Source organism: Balaenoptera acutorostrata, chromosome 1 (assembly GCF_949987535.1).
Source record: "Balaenoptera acutorostrata chromosome 1, mBalAcu1.1, whole genome shotgun sequence".
Lineage (NCBI taxonomy): Eukaryota > Metazoa > Chordata > Mammalia > Artiodactyla > Balaenopteridae > Balaenoptera > Balaenoptera acutorostrata.
In genome coordinates, this window is record NC_080064.1 from 42,396,309 (window position 1) to 42,412,263 (window position 15,955).

The window sequence follows — 15,955 nt, forward strand, 5'->3', positions numbered from 1 at the left end:
ACTCCTTTTGCATTATTTAAACGGTTTACCAGAAAGATGTCTACTTGAAGCTGCCTAAAATATTAGCAATTTTCATTATTTTCTTCAATACCATATCAAGATTTGAGGGGAATATTATTAATTACTAGCTATTCATTTCAGTAAAGCAGTGTTTAGACTGACATTCCGGTGCAATCCTTTTCATCTGAATAGTCATAATCTTTCTTGCTGAACTTATAGTTTGTTTGTTTTTTTTAAACCAGCTTGATTGAGATATAATTCATTCATATCACACAATTCACTCGTTTAAGGTGTACAAGTCAATCAATGGTTTAAAGTGTACATGTCATAGATACATGCAACCATCACCATAGTCAAATTTAGAACATATTCATCACCTCAAAAAGGAACCACATAAACCTTTGGCTATCACCCTCCTATCTTCCAAAACCAGTTACTCCCCACGCCCAACTGTAAGCAAGCACAATTCTACTTTCTGTTTCTATAGAGTTTCCTATTCTGGACTTATTATATGAGTCCAGAACCATATAATATGTGGCCTTCTGTGATGAGCTCATTCACTTAGCATAATGTTTTCAAAATTTATCTGATATTGTAGCATGTATCAGAATTTCATTCCTTTTTATGGCTGAATAATATTCCATTGTATGTATATACCACATTTTGCTAACTCATTCATCCCTTGGTGAATATTTGGGTTGTTTCTATCTTTTGGCTACAGTAACGTTGTTATAAACATTCATGTACAAATTTTTGTATGGACATATCTTTTCACTCCTCTTAGGTATATAACTAGAAGTGAAACTGCTGGATCATATGGTAACTGTGTTTAATCAACTGAGGAAGTGCCAGACTATTTTCCAAAGCGGTTTCACCATCTTATATTCCCACCAGCAGTCTATGAGGGTTCAAATTTCTCCATATCCTCACCAACATTTGTTATCTAACTTTTTGATTCTAGCCACTGTGGTTGGTGTGAAGTGGTATCTCACTGTGGTTTTGACTTGCATTTGCCTGATTACCAATGATATGGAACATCTTTTCATGTGCTTATTGGTCATTTGCTTATTTTCCTTGGAGAAATGTCTATTCAGATCCTTTGCACAATTTTTAATGGGAGTAATTTACCTTTTTATTATTGAGTTGTAAGCGGTCTTTATATATTCTAGATACAAGTCCCTTATCAAATATGTGATTTGCAAAGATTTTCTCCCAATCTGTGGGCTGTTTTTTCACTTTCTGGATGGTGTTCTTTGAAGTAATCTTGTCATCAATACTGATTCTACCTTATCTTTTAAAATCTAACTCAGAACTTGCAAAATAATCATTAAGTTAAAACTTCTCTGGTAATATACATTTCTCATTGATGAACAGAATGAAGAGATGATTCTACCTCATATATGTATATACGTATAACAATATGCCAAGAACCGATTCTCACTTTGCACACAATAGTGGTTTTATCTAACTGAAAAGCAAGATAGTGAGCACAGTGTGGTCACTGCTCTTCCACAGACCATCCTATTGCCATTGCATGCCATCCAACAGTGCCATTTGATGAAGTACTTCCCTAGGAACTTATTCTCCTGTCTTGTTTGAGCTTTTTTTTTTTTTATTGTTAACTTTGTAGTAGCTGGATTTACAAGTTTCTTGTCAGGAGTAATATCTGAATCCATTTTTACCTCAAAGAGTCCAATTTGTAAGCAATTTCTCCTGGTTTGGTTACTTCTCTGACTTAAGCAGTAAGATTAAAAAATTTTTTTTAACGGTAAGTATTTTCTCTTGTTCTGAAAAAAATCTATTGATTTAACAGAGAGGTAGGTCATTGGGCTTTACTTACAAATGAAACAAAAACTTTGAAGACCTCATGCTTTTATGAAAAATTTTATAACAGAAACAGTGGCACTAAGGGTAAATTGATTGCTTTTACTATATAATCAATTTTCATATATTTAATTCTCAGTCAAAATTTTCTTTTATAGAAGCTAGTGTGACATCATCAAAATCAGAGTCAGCTGCCTTGGCATTTACTATACTAGCACTATAGTTCTCTGAATTATGTTTACACTGATGTTGAAGTAGTTCCAACTATCTGTACTGATCTACAGTATTTATTATAGTATTTTCATTACCGTTTTTATGCTTCAATGAACCACATGTAAGCCATGATCAATTCTGGTGAACTAAGAATATAATATAACTAATTTAGCAAGGAAAAATGAATGTAAACTTAAGAGTAACACATGAATGACATGAAAGTTCAGAAGCCAAAACCAACTGCCCCAGTTAAATGAGTATTTGTCAAGACTAAACAACCAATGCAATCCTTGTGGTACATGAGGAGTCTAATAAATTGTAAAAGTATGGTGAATGAAATAGGATTTGGAGGGATACCATAATTTATTTTACATTTCAAAATATGAAATAAACGTGAACAAAACTGATTATGTTGCTTGTTCATACTTAACTGCCTGGAGTCCTTGATAGATAGCTGAGTACACCAGTAGTCTAGGAAACACACTGAAAAACACTGCCTTAGAGATTAGAACTATACCTGATATGTAGGAGGAACTTGAAGAATGACTACAATTACCTTATTTCTTACCTGTACTACCTGCCTCATAGCTTGCACTGGCAGAATGCAAGAGCCCTTCTGTGTTCCATGTCAAATTGCTTATATCACCCTAGCTGGGTGCTCCTGGGGCTTCATCAACTTGGAACTGCTGGGTTGTAAGCCCAAGGACCCTGTCTGTCTTGCTCACAGCTGTGTTACTGGTGCCCTACATCTGGTGCATAGAAAAAGACCAATAAATATTTATGAAATGAATATATACAAGCAAGATGAGCAAAAACATCATCTTCTGTGATCTGGGCCTAACTATGGAGAAAAATCATTGGATGAAGAACCCTTTTAAAACATTTAGGGACTTCCCTGGTGGTCCAGTGGGTAAGACTCCACATTCCCAATGCAGGGGGCCCAGGTTCCATCCCTGGTTGGGGAGCTAGATCCCACATGCATGCCGCAACTAAGAGTCCGCATGCCACAACTAAACATGCTACAATGAAGAGCCCACGTGCCGCAAGTAAAACCCAGAGCAGCCAAAATAAATAAACGAATGAATGAATGAATGAATGAATATTTTTTAGAAATTAAAAAAAAAATTTTATGCACCCAACATAGGAGCACCTAAATATATAAAATGAATATTAACAGACCTAAAGGAAGAAATAGATAGCAACACAATAATAGTGAGGACTTTAATACACCCCTTTCATAATGGATGGATCATCCAGACAAGAAACCAATAAGGAAACACTGGAGTTAAACAACATGTTAGACAAGATGGAGTTAACAGACATATATAGAACACTCCATCCAAAAGCAACAGAATACACATTCTTCCTAAGTGCACATGAAATGTTCTCCAGGATGGATTATATATTAGGCCACAAAACAAGTCTTAACAAATTTAAGAAGAATTAAATCATTTCAAGCATCTTTTCCAACCAAAGTAATGAAACTAGAAATCAATTACAAGGAGAAAACTGGAAAATTCACAAATATGTAAAGATTAAACAACATGCTAATGAACAACAAATGGGTCAAAGAAGAAATCAAAAAAATACCTTGAGATAAATGAAAAGAAATACAACATAACAAAACCTATGGGATGCAGCAAAAGCAGTTCTAAGAGGGAATTTCATAGCGACAAATGCCTACATCAAGAAACAAGAAAGGTTGTTGGAGAACAACCTAACTATATCTCAGGGAACTAGAAAAAGAAGAACAAACAAGACCTAAAGTTAGTAGAGGGAAGAAAAATAACAAAAATCAGAGTGGAAAGAAATGAAAGAGAATAAAAAGACCACAGAAAAGATCAATGAAATAAGAACTGGTTTTTTGAAAAGATAAACAAAATTGACAAACCTTTAGACAGACTCACCAAGAAAAAAAGAGAGGAGTCAAAATCAGAGAGTATACATTACAAATGATACCACTGAAATAAAAAGGATCATAAGAGACTACTATGAACAATTATACACCAACATATTAGATCACCTAGAAGAAATGGATAAATGTATAGACACATACATAATGTATAGACTAAATCATGAAGAAACAGGAAATCTGAACAGATCGATTTAAGGAGATTAAATCAGTAATCAAAAAATCTCTCAACAAACAAAAGTCCAGGACCAGATGGCTTCACAGGTGAATTCTACCAACATTTGAAGAATTATTATTTCCAATTCTTCTCAAACTCCTCCAAAATATAGAAGAGTAGGAAACACTGCCAAACTCATTTTATAAGGCCAGCATTACTCTGATACCAAAACTGGACAAGGGCACCACAGGAAAGGAAAATTACAGGCCAATATTCCTGATGAACATAGATGCAAAAATCCTCAACAAAATGTTTCCAAACCGAATTCAATGACACATTAAAAGGATATTACATCGTGATCAAGTGGGATTTATTCCAGGGATGCAAGAATGGATTAACATACGCAAATAACTCAATGTGATATATACCACATTAACAAAACAAAGGATAAAAAACATATGCTCATCTCAATAGATGCAGAAAAAGCACTTGACAAAACTCAACATCCATTTGTGATAAAAACTCTCAGCAAAGTGGGTATTGAGGGAATGTACCTCAACAAATTAAAGGCCATTTATGACAAGCCTATAGCTAACATCATACTCAACTGTGAAAAGCTAAAAGCTTTTCCTCTAAGATCAGGAACAAGACAAGGATGTTCCTTTCTTTTCATTTTTATTCAATGTAGTATCAGAAGTCCTAGCCAGAGCAATCAGTCAAGAAAAAAAAAAAAAAAAGCCATCAAAATTAGAAAGGAAGAAGTAAAACTGTCACTATTTGCAGATGTCATATTATATACAGAAAACCCTAAAGGTGCCACCAAAAAACCGTTTTAGAACTAATAAATAAATGCAGTACAGTTGCAGGATACAAAATCAACATACAAAAATCTGTTATGTTTCTACATGTTAATAACAAACTATCAGAAAGAGAAATTAAGAAAACAATCCAATGTATAACTGCATCAAAAAGAATAAAATACCTAGGAATAAAAATGCTCGTACTACCCAAAGTAATCTACAGATTCAATGCAATCTCTATCAAAATTCCAGGACATTTTTCACAAAAATAGAACAAAGAATCCTAAAATTTGTATAAAACCATAAAAGATTCTGAAGAGCCAAGCAATCTTAAGAAGAAGAAGAAGAAAAAAAAGCCAACAACAAAGATAGAGGCATCAAGCTTCCTTGATTTCAAACTATATTACAAGGCTATAGTAGTCAAAACAGTATGGTATTGGCATAAAAACAGACACATAGATCAATGGAACAGAATAGAAAGGCCAGAAACAAACCCATGTATATATTATCAATTATTTTACAACAAAGGAGCCAAGAATATACAAGGGGGAAAGAACAGTCTCTTCCAAAAATGGTGTTGGGAAAACTGTACAGCCACATGCAAAAGAAAGAAACTTGGCCACTATCTTACACCATACACAAAAATTAGCTAAAATTGGATTCAAGACTTGAATTAAGATCTGAAAGCATAAAACTCCTAGAAGAAAACATAGGTAGTAAGCTCCTTATCATCAGTCTTGGCAATGATTTTTTGGATCTGACACCAAAAGCTAAGGCAGCAAAAGCAAAAATACACACGGAAGAGTACATCAAATTAAAAGGCTTTTGCACAGCAAAGGGAACCATCAACAAAATGAAAAGGCAAGCTACCGAATGGGAGAAAATATTTGCAAATCATATATCTGATAAGGGATTAATATTCAATATATAAATAACTCACACAACTCAATAGCAAAAGAAACAAACAATCTGATTAAAAAATGGGCAGGGGTTCTGAACAGACATTTTCCCAAAGAACACATACAGGTGGCCAACAGGTACATGGAAAGGTACTCAACATTACTAATTATCAGGAAAATGCAAATTAAAACCATGAGATATCACCTCACACCTGTTAGAATGGCTATTATCAAGAAGACAAAAAATAACAAGTGTTGACGAGGATGTGGAGAAAAGGGAACCTTTCTGCACTGTTGGTAGAAATGTAAATTGGTGCAGCCATTATGGAAAACAGTATAGAGCTTCTTCAGAAAAATTCAAAATAGAACTACTATATGATCCAGAAATTCCACTTCTGGGTACATATCTGAAGGAAACAGAAACACTAACTTGAAAAGATATATGCACCTCCATGTTCACTGCAGTATGACTTATAACATCTCAGACATATAAGCAACCTAAATGTCCATCAATGAATAAACGGATAAAGAAAATGTGGTGTGTGTGTGTGTGTGTGTGTGTGTGTAATGGAATCTTATTCATTCATAGAAAAGAAGAAAGTCTTGCCATTTCTGACAACATGATGGACCGTTGAGAACATTATGCTAAGTGAAATAGTCAGAGAAAAATACCATATAATCTTACTTATATGTGGAATCTAAAAAGAAAAAAAAATCAAGCTCATAGATAACAGAGAACAGATTGATGGTTGGCAGAGATCAGAGCAAGGGGGTTGGAGCGGCTGGTTGAGAGGCGGGTAAAATGGATGAAGTTAGTTGAAAGGTACAGACTTCCTGTTATAAAATAATTAAGTCATGGGGGTGTAATGTACAGCATGGTGACTGCAGTTAATAATACTGTTTTGTATATTTGAAAGTTGCTAAGAGTAGATCTTAAAAATTCTCTTCACAAGAAAAAATTATAACTATGTGTGGTGATGGATGTTAACCAGACTTATTGTGGTGATCATTTTGTAATATATACAAATATCAGATCATTAATGTTGTACACCTGGAACTAATACAATGTTATACGTCAATGATATCTCAAAAAAAAACAGAACAAACAACCACCCTTTTATGAGCAGAAAGCAACCACCTACAGAAAGCCATCTATGGTATACTCAGCTATCCATTTAGTGCTCGAATCACTAACAGTTAACTCAATTAGCTCTTCTTCCTTAAAGTTACTTCTGGGTATTAGATCTTCTCTGACTTTTACACTTTCAGTGAAATTCTGATGTTTAAAAATGCTGACTTTTGTTTTTGTTTTTAATCTCACATATAGATTTATATATAGCTATATCAGGGAAAACTCTCCTAACAAAACTATTGATACTATTCTTGCTAGCTTCAGGAAGTAGTCCAGATATATTTTTAAAGAAGCCTAATAGTGAAAGATCCTTTTAAAGGTTGGTCTGTTGTATATGTTTTGCTTTAATTTTTGCACAAAGATACTGTTTTTATTCTCTATCTTGTGATGACTCACTCCTGTTTTAAAGAAAACATCAACAGAAGCCAGAATCTGTATCCTGTTTATCACTGTTAGTTCTGGAAAGAGAATGGGTATGACAATGGTGAGATTTTAAACAGATGAAAGGAAAAGGAGTGCAGTGCTTCAAACAGTAAGATAAAGACAAAACTTAGGACAAAAAAGTTACACATTCCATGGGGCAAACACAAAAAGCCAACAATTTCCTTTGGCAACACAAAAAGCTGCCTTGAGCCAATAAACCTACCCTCCCTGTGCTGTGGCAGTACTGTTTTTAAGTCTCAAATCAGAATCCTTAAAGGGTAAGCCTAAAAAGGCCCCTCTGGCATACGTTGACCATGTTCCACTAGTATATTCTTAGAATTACCAAAGAAATGAGAATGCTGTTCCTGACCTTGAAATCTGCCCTGATCTCCAACACTTGGGTTTTGACAATTACAGAGATATTGCTTAGATACAAATTATTAATCAGAGTGATTAGGCTGGAAAGGAGTAATTCTTGCACCTACGATAGAGGATTCTAAGTAAATTAGTGTTGAATGGATGAACGAACAAATGAATGAAACAACAAATAGATCAAGAGCTAAGTATAATAAACTCTTGATAATCAGAGGTTTTGAGATTATTCACGGCTAAAAAAACTAGTGCATATGAAAAAAACTGACTTCATTTACATGTTAGAAAGCATCTATTGTTTGGAACCAAACTGTAATCAAAAACAGATGCTAAAATGTGGCCACTGTCATACAGTGATATTTGCTTTTCTCCTCATCCCTTCTTTGCCAATAGCCCCTCACTAGAGCAAAGCACCTCTCTGTCCCCAGGACCTAGCCCAGTGCTATATTCTTCATAGATGCTCAGTAAACACTTACAAAACCAAACTAATACCATTAATAAAAATGTCTATGAATAAATCTATATGGAGATAGTTCTGTCAAAACAGAGGCTCATACATAATTTATACTTCCTGGTTAGAGACAGAACAATTAGCGATATAAAGGTTAGTCCATTCTGAGACATTGAAGAATGACTCAGAGTATGAATATGCTTTGGGCTTGGTTTTATTTAATAAAAGCTTTATGTAATATAGGCATCTCTGGTTGCACTAATACAATGGTATCATTGAAGTGACGGACGTAACTGAACCAAAGATAAGTTTAAATAAATTCAGGCCTAGGAAGCCATCCTTCAAACGTGTTCACAATTTAATTTTAACTGTATGCTTAAGTCTTATTTGAAATTTTTTAAAAAGTAAAGCCAAATTCACAATTACAAGGGACAGTGTTTTCTTATCACTTACTCAGCAGACACCAAATCATGATCTATGCGTAGTCTAAAAGAAGTTTTTAAACTTAGAAAAGCTTTCCTTAGGAACTCTACTTATGACCTGAAAGATAATTTTCATAAGACACTCTAAAAACAAAAACAAAGAGAAATCTTTTATCTCTTGCAGTTAAATTTCAATAAAAAATTTCAATTATACGGAGTCTTAGATTTTTCCTGTAACCCTCATATTAAATTTTGTGCTCAGTATTAAACGAATTAAAGTCAATTTCCTTACCAATGAATTATGAGGAACACAAATTAAAATGAAAGAATGAACTGGGAATATGCATGCAAATATTGTGCATTCATATTATTATACAGCATAATCTGTAAATCTAGTACTAATGAGACTCAAGATTTAAATGGCTGAAGAATGTGTTTAGTGAATTATTGTCAATCAATGCCTCTATTCCAGGATAAATGTAATCTTGTATTACAAATTCCTAACTAAGTACAGTACTTAGTTAGTACTTATAAAGTAACAGATAAACATCATTCTACCATATACCCGATTACCTTTCCCTCAGAGTAAATGAAACACTACTAAGAAAAATTACAAACAACATTTTTACAGCAATAAAAGGAACCTACTGAGTATTAAAACTCTAGGTATAGTGCTCAGAATTTTCATATTTGTTAATGTGGATACATCAGGTTTTATATCATTGTAATCAACTATTATTTTTTGAAGTCACATTATTTCATGTAAATTCTTTCAAGTATTCATTTATTCAATCACTTAAACATTTTTTGAGTGCCTACGTTGTCCTAGGTACACTGTTAGAAGACAGAGTTACAAACATGAATATGATATAACCCTTGCTCTTAAACTCATAGTCTAGTAGAAGACAGAGACAAGTAAATAAAGTTAAATACAATAGTACAAGGTTAAATGGAAATTGTTTACGTGTTTCCCATTTGTAATAGCTAAACAGTATTGTATTGAAAACACTCATTGTACGCGGAAACTTTTCATCATTGCTCAGAAATCAAACTCTCCTTTATTTGTTCTATGTAAATCTTTCTTTAAAAATTAAAAACAAAGAGAAAATTAAAAAGAATAATTTGATGGATATATGAACTTAGCATCTCAAATTAACAAATGATAAGATGTGTTTCATATTTTATCTTGAGACTGTTTTCCAAATCCAGAAATTTCTTCACTGATAAAGCACTAATAATTACTTGAGATTATTATAGATCCTACTAGCTGTGTGACCCTTGGGTAAATTAACTTAAACTTTTTGATCCTCTGTTTTCTCATCTGAAAAGTAGAGATGACAATACCAATCTGTGTTGGATTATGTTCCATTTGCCCTCAGTATCCATGCTCTACCTAGCTTTTTGCCCAGGGAGGTTCTCTTGCCTGCCTTTCAGTTTCTAGTTGGGTTAGGTCAATAGGAGGTACTAGCAGGAGATCAGAGTATAAAAGGAAAGGGAAGCTATTCCTTAGTTTCTTCCTTAGCAGGTCACCAAGGGTTGGCTACATCTCTCTAAAAGAAGCAATACTCTTCATATATCACCCTCTCCTCGGCCTTTAGGCCTAAGGGTAGTAATGGCTTCCTTTAGCCCTAGAATGTACTATCCATTGCTGACTCCCATAAACTCTGACCATATCTTTATAAATAGTTCCCTTATTAAACTCTTCTCAAATTACCCAGTTTGAAAGTGTCATCTGTTTCCAGCCAGAACTCTGACTCATATGCAACCTCAAGGGATTGTTTTGAGGATCACATGAGATGATAAATGTAAAGTGCTTTGCATAGTGCCTAGTACATTACAGATATTCAGTAAGTGTTGACTACTATTGTCATTATGAATATTGCTGTTATTATTATTCTATTTGAGGTTCCATGCTCATCTCATCTATACCATCTAAATATGTTCGGGAGACTGCTAAATTCAGAATTCTGGTGATCTTTTTACTAATTCTCACAGTGCTTCAAAAATATGTTCAAGTGTAAAATGTGTTTATTGCTAATCAATCTCAATACTTAAAAAGAGTAAGAGGACCTTAAAAGTGAGTGAAAAACCCATATAGTAGATAGGATTTCCTGAACTGTAGTTTCTTCTGTAAACATGCTTCAGAATTCGTTTCTGTAAATTGACCTCCTGCCATCAAATCTAGCAAAGTATAAATGTCCATAAAGTTAAACAAATTGTTGGGTCTTGGGTCATGAAAAGAATGGACTGAAAGGTAAATTCAGTGGCATAAAAATCCTTTGTTCATGTGGAAACACATCTTCATCAATGCTTTATTTATCCATCATGACATAGGCAAGCATCACCATTTGACAAATTATCTCATCAAAATCCTATTAAAGGTCTACTTAACCTTTCACCTTACCTCATCCTTTATATCTTCCTGTTGTTGGGCCGTGAAGATCTCCATTGCAGCCATGAGTCTCATCATTAACTCATCCACTGTTGTGTTACCTAGCAACACATGGAGATAGCCAAACTTCACATTAAGATCATTATAAAATGGAAAGTCATTCTAGAATTAATCAGTAAGGAGTAACTACAGTCTAAAAAAATTACAGACTGGCATGCTAATAAAACTTTCATGTTTTCACTGAAAAGTTTCATATTTTCAGAAAGAGAGCAAAGCAGTATACTGGCAATTGAAATTTCACAATACTTAGATTTGAGGGAACAGTCTCTTACTTAATAAGAAGGACTTTCAGCACTACAAGAAGAATATCCAAGTCATGAGGCTCAAAGTATCTTCCAAGTTAGGAAAACATATCTACTTAATAATGCTAGCAACAACTACCATTTGTTTATATGCCAAACAAATTACGTTAAGTGATTAGGTTTATAGATATAAAATCACATTTAATCTGTACAACAATTCTATGAAGGTGTTATTATGATTTTGATTGTAAAGAGAAGGAAAATGAGGCTTAGAGAGCTCAAGTAACCTGACTAACCAACGTCAAGTTGGTTAAGTTATAGGGCCAGGATTTGAAACCATATGAGTCTGACTCAGAAGCCTCTCTCCGTTGCCACCTTAGCATACTGTTTACTTAGAATTATCTCCTATCACTAAAAATTCTTTGGTGAAACAAGCAGTAATTCAATTTCTGAAAAAAAAAAAAAATTTTTTTTTTTTCTTTTTTGCCCAATTGATATTTTTCCCTTTCAGCTGCTTTCAAATGACTATGCTATAATCTTTATGGAGAAGGTATTGTAATGTTTGATTTTCTTGAATGTTATTTTATTCCCTGTCCAAGTCTGTAACAAACATATAGCACATATATGCCATTTCTTGCATGCATTAAGTTCTGTTATGTACTTTGGATGCATCTACAAGAGAGAAGGAAACTCATGAAGATACATAAAGATATAGCAATTTTTCTCTTCTTTCAAACCTACAGGCAAAAGAGCCTGTCTTCTCCAGGGCCTGAGAAGGTGTCTTCTTGTCCCATTAATGGAATGGCCACCAACGAGACAACAAATAGTAAGCATCCTTGCTTGTACTCTCCCAGAGTAGGGTTTGACTAACATAATCTTTCAATGGTCCTTTCCCAGTTTCCCTTATGACCACTGGCAACATGCGGTTAGGGAGCAGCTGTGGTCCTTAACCAAAGAAATAACCTAATTTGGTCACATAAGCACTACTCTCTCAATAAATGAGCTAGAGAACAAGTATTATCTTGGTGTGATGTCATGTTACCAAGAAAGCAGAACTGGTTTTGTAGTCAGAGTTCTAACCCTAGTCCTGCTACTTACAACTACATGATCTGGTACCTAGAAATTGCCTAGCACATGACAAGGGCTTAATAAATATTCACTTAGTAAACAAATGAATAAGAGAAGAGGGAGTGACTTTAGCTCTCTAACGATCAATTTCCTTATCTGCAAAATGAAGATAACACTACCTCTGTAGGGTTCTTAGAAGGATCAGAGATAATGTAAAGTGCCTGGTACATAGCACACACACAATCACTGATAGTTATTATTAACAGATATAACAAATGGCAAAAAGTTTAATAAGAGAACCTTTAACGTAGATTTTGTTACCAGGCAAATCTTTGGGTTTCCATTGCTTATTTGTAAACTGCAGTGACTAAGAGAGTATGGGGCATGAATACTTTGTGGAGGGTACTAGAATCATCAATGGGGAAATACTATAATTTTACAGGTGACTACACACTGGTCATTAATTTTCAGGCTTAAAGCCACCGCTTATCAACTATGCTTCAGCCCTAACTATACGGGCTCGTTGCCAAACTGTACTTGAAGGTATTTTATACCTAAGCCCTTAATGATCCAAGATGGAGAAAGGTTCCAGTTAATGCAGTTCAGAGAAAATTTATTTTTTATAGCCTATTGCAACAGAACCTCTTTATACTCTTAAAAACTATTGAGATCCCTGAAGAATTTTTATGTGGGTTATGGTTACCAACATTTACTGTGTTAGAAATTAAAACTGAAATTTCTAAAACATATTTATCAATTCATTTAAAAGTAACAATAATAAACCCATAATTTGTTAATATAAATATCACATTTATGAAAAATGACTACATGTTCCAAAAGAAAAAGTTCAGTGAGAAGAATGTAATTTTTTTTAACATTTTTGCAAATTTCTTTAATGTCTGGTTTAATAGAATGCAACTGGATTCTCATATCTATATCTACATTAAACCAGATATAATGTGTTGTCTTGGTTGAAATTTATGAAGCAATTATGGCCTCATACAGATATATAGTTGGAAAAAGGAGGAGTATTTTAATAGATAATTGTAGATATTTTTCTTTAATACACCCAAACTGACAAGTGGAATTTTTTTCAAGGTTAGGTATGTGAGGAATTTGAAACCGTTATCAATGAACTTATTGTACTTTGTTATATTAAAATCCACTGGTCTATTTTGCCCTTTGAATGGATCTTTCACTCATGCATGAGTTTATAACATTATGCATTGGTCATCTGGAAAATATTGGTTCACGGAGTCATGCATTTCTTCTGAATGTTGACACACCTAATTTTATGATATCAAAAAAATCACATTTATTATCATCACCATTGACGTCACCAGAAAAGTATTTAAGCTGTCAATCTTAAATGGAGGATATAACTTTTTGCTTAAAAACTCAAATTTTATCATTGGCAACAAATGTTGTCAGTTCTTTTTCTTGAAGTAACAGACTCACTTTGTTCATCCTGGAGAAATGTCCGCCCATTGCGCCACACAAACTATAAAAACGGTTAAAAATTAATAAAATAATAATTTTAAAAAATGCACATACATGGAGGTGAAAAATATGACTACCAGTACAGTTGTGTCATGGCCTTGCTTTGTGCTAAGATGCCAGCAGTTTTACACAGCACTGATTTTGTGCCACTTAGTACAAATGTCAACACAGTAAAAAAAAAAAAAAGCAAAAAAAGAGTCTATCAAAAATAGACCTCGTATATATACACTACCAAATGTAAAATAGATAGCTAGTGGGAAGCAGCCGCATAGCACAGGGAGATCAGCTCGGTGCTTTGTGACCACCTAGAGGGGTGGGATGGGGAGGGTGGGAGGGAGGGAGATGCAAGAGGGAAGAGATATGGGAACATATTGTATATGTATTAACTGATTCACTTTGTTATAAAGCAGAAGCTAACACACCATTGTAAGGCAATTATACTTCAATAAAGATGTTTAAAAATAAATAAATAAAATAAAATAAAATAAAATAAAATCCACGAGGTAAAAAAAAATAGACCTCGTAGATTCCCTGAAAGGATCTAGGGGACCTCCAGGGTCCATGGACCATGCTTTGAGAACCACTACTGACTGTAATATTGCTGGAAATATCACAGAAAACAGGAATGAAATATTATCTTAATTAATATGAAAACAGGAATGAAATATTATGTTCATTATCTATTTACTCTATGCATTTTGTTCCCGCAGGTCTTCTTTAACATTGTTTGTGAAAGTGAATGCTCTAGCTATAGAGTAAACATAAAATACCAGAGGTTTTGTTTTATTTGAGTTTTAAAGGCACTTGAATTTATACCCCTTCCTCCATTACATTATCTGCTACAGAACTTGTGACTTAAATAGGGGCAGAAATTAAGTATCTCAGACACAAGCTTTAGCTTGGAGCATTTGAAACATCCTTTTCCCTGTGGCATAGAAAAGGTACTGTTTTCAATTTAAGCTTTGCCATGAATAAAGGAATTTTTTATACTAATCCTTAGGATACCTTAGTAACATAAAAAATATCACTCATTTTTTTGGTAAAGAATGTGTGCACTGTGATTAAATTGACAGGCATCCTATAGCTTCACACCTCAGGGTTGCATTCTAGACATGGATTCACACAAATGAGGAGAAACGACTGCCACTGTGAACTATTCAATTCACAATATCCAGTCACTGGTTTTTCCAGATAACTAAAGATAAGGATTTCCTTCAACCAATCAACATTACAGCAAGAAATATATGTGTGTGTGTGTGTATGAATGAAATATATTTGATGACTGATTATGGCTTAATTTCTAGTTTAGTAAATTTAGTGATTCTGAATATTTAACATGATTATCCTATGTCCCAAAGGCTGTGCAGTTTTATTAAGATGTTTCTGTTGGGTTTTCATGCAGCATATTTCATACTTCATAGCACCTATACTTTTTGAAGATATTCTTCTTCTGGGTGTTCTATATTTTAAAATGCAAAGACATTCACCAATACAGAGAATTACTTTCAGCTTTGATGGTAAATATTATAAGGTTATCACATACATAAGGAGACACTCTACTCCCCTTGTGACATGTACTTTACCTTGTATCACATTTAACACTTCATTAGATGATCGCTTTCCCATAATAATCAGAAAAAGTGGAAACTGATCTGTTTTTTGAGTCCGAATGGTTTGTGCAACAACGCTGCCAAAGTGTCTATTGCACATTGTCAGAAATCTAAAATGAGACAAAATCCAAAGTTAGTTTCATTTCAGAGTTTAATAAATTTACCACTATGCTAAGAACACATTTATTAAGTGTTTTATTAGTTATATTAAAATTAGACAGTCTGATATTAATATGTAAAATTTTACTGTATTAAGTTTTCAACTACGTCATAAATGGTATAGAAATGATTATCCTATAGAAAAGCAGGCCACACACCCTATATTACCCTAAACTATGAGAAAAACAAACAAAATGAATTTTAAGAGGAAAGAATTTCTTAAAGAGGACAAATACCGGGTGGTAAAAGTTAAATTAACCGGCATCATCCTAGTCTAAACAGGATTTAGCAACATTTTCACAAGTCCTTAGAATCAAGA

General features: G+C 33.8%; 1 protein-coding gene across 1 annotated transcript in view; it reads right to left on the bottom strand.

Annotated features, from left to right (window-relative positions):
• Positions 1 to 15,955, bottom strand: part of FAF1 (Fas associated factor 1) — a 489,781-nt gene that overhangs the window by 93,507 nt on the left and 380,319 nt on the right. The window contains exons 14-15 of the mRNA XM_007164483.2: positions 15,451 to 15,587; positions 11,010 to 11,098 (exon numbers count right to left, since the gene is read on the bottom strand). Coding sequence (XP_007164545.1) covers positions 11,010 to 11,098; positions 15,451 to 15,587 — 226 coding nt within the window. The remainder of the gene's footprint in view (positions 1 to 11,009; positions 11,099 to 15,450; positions 15,588 to 15,955) is intronic.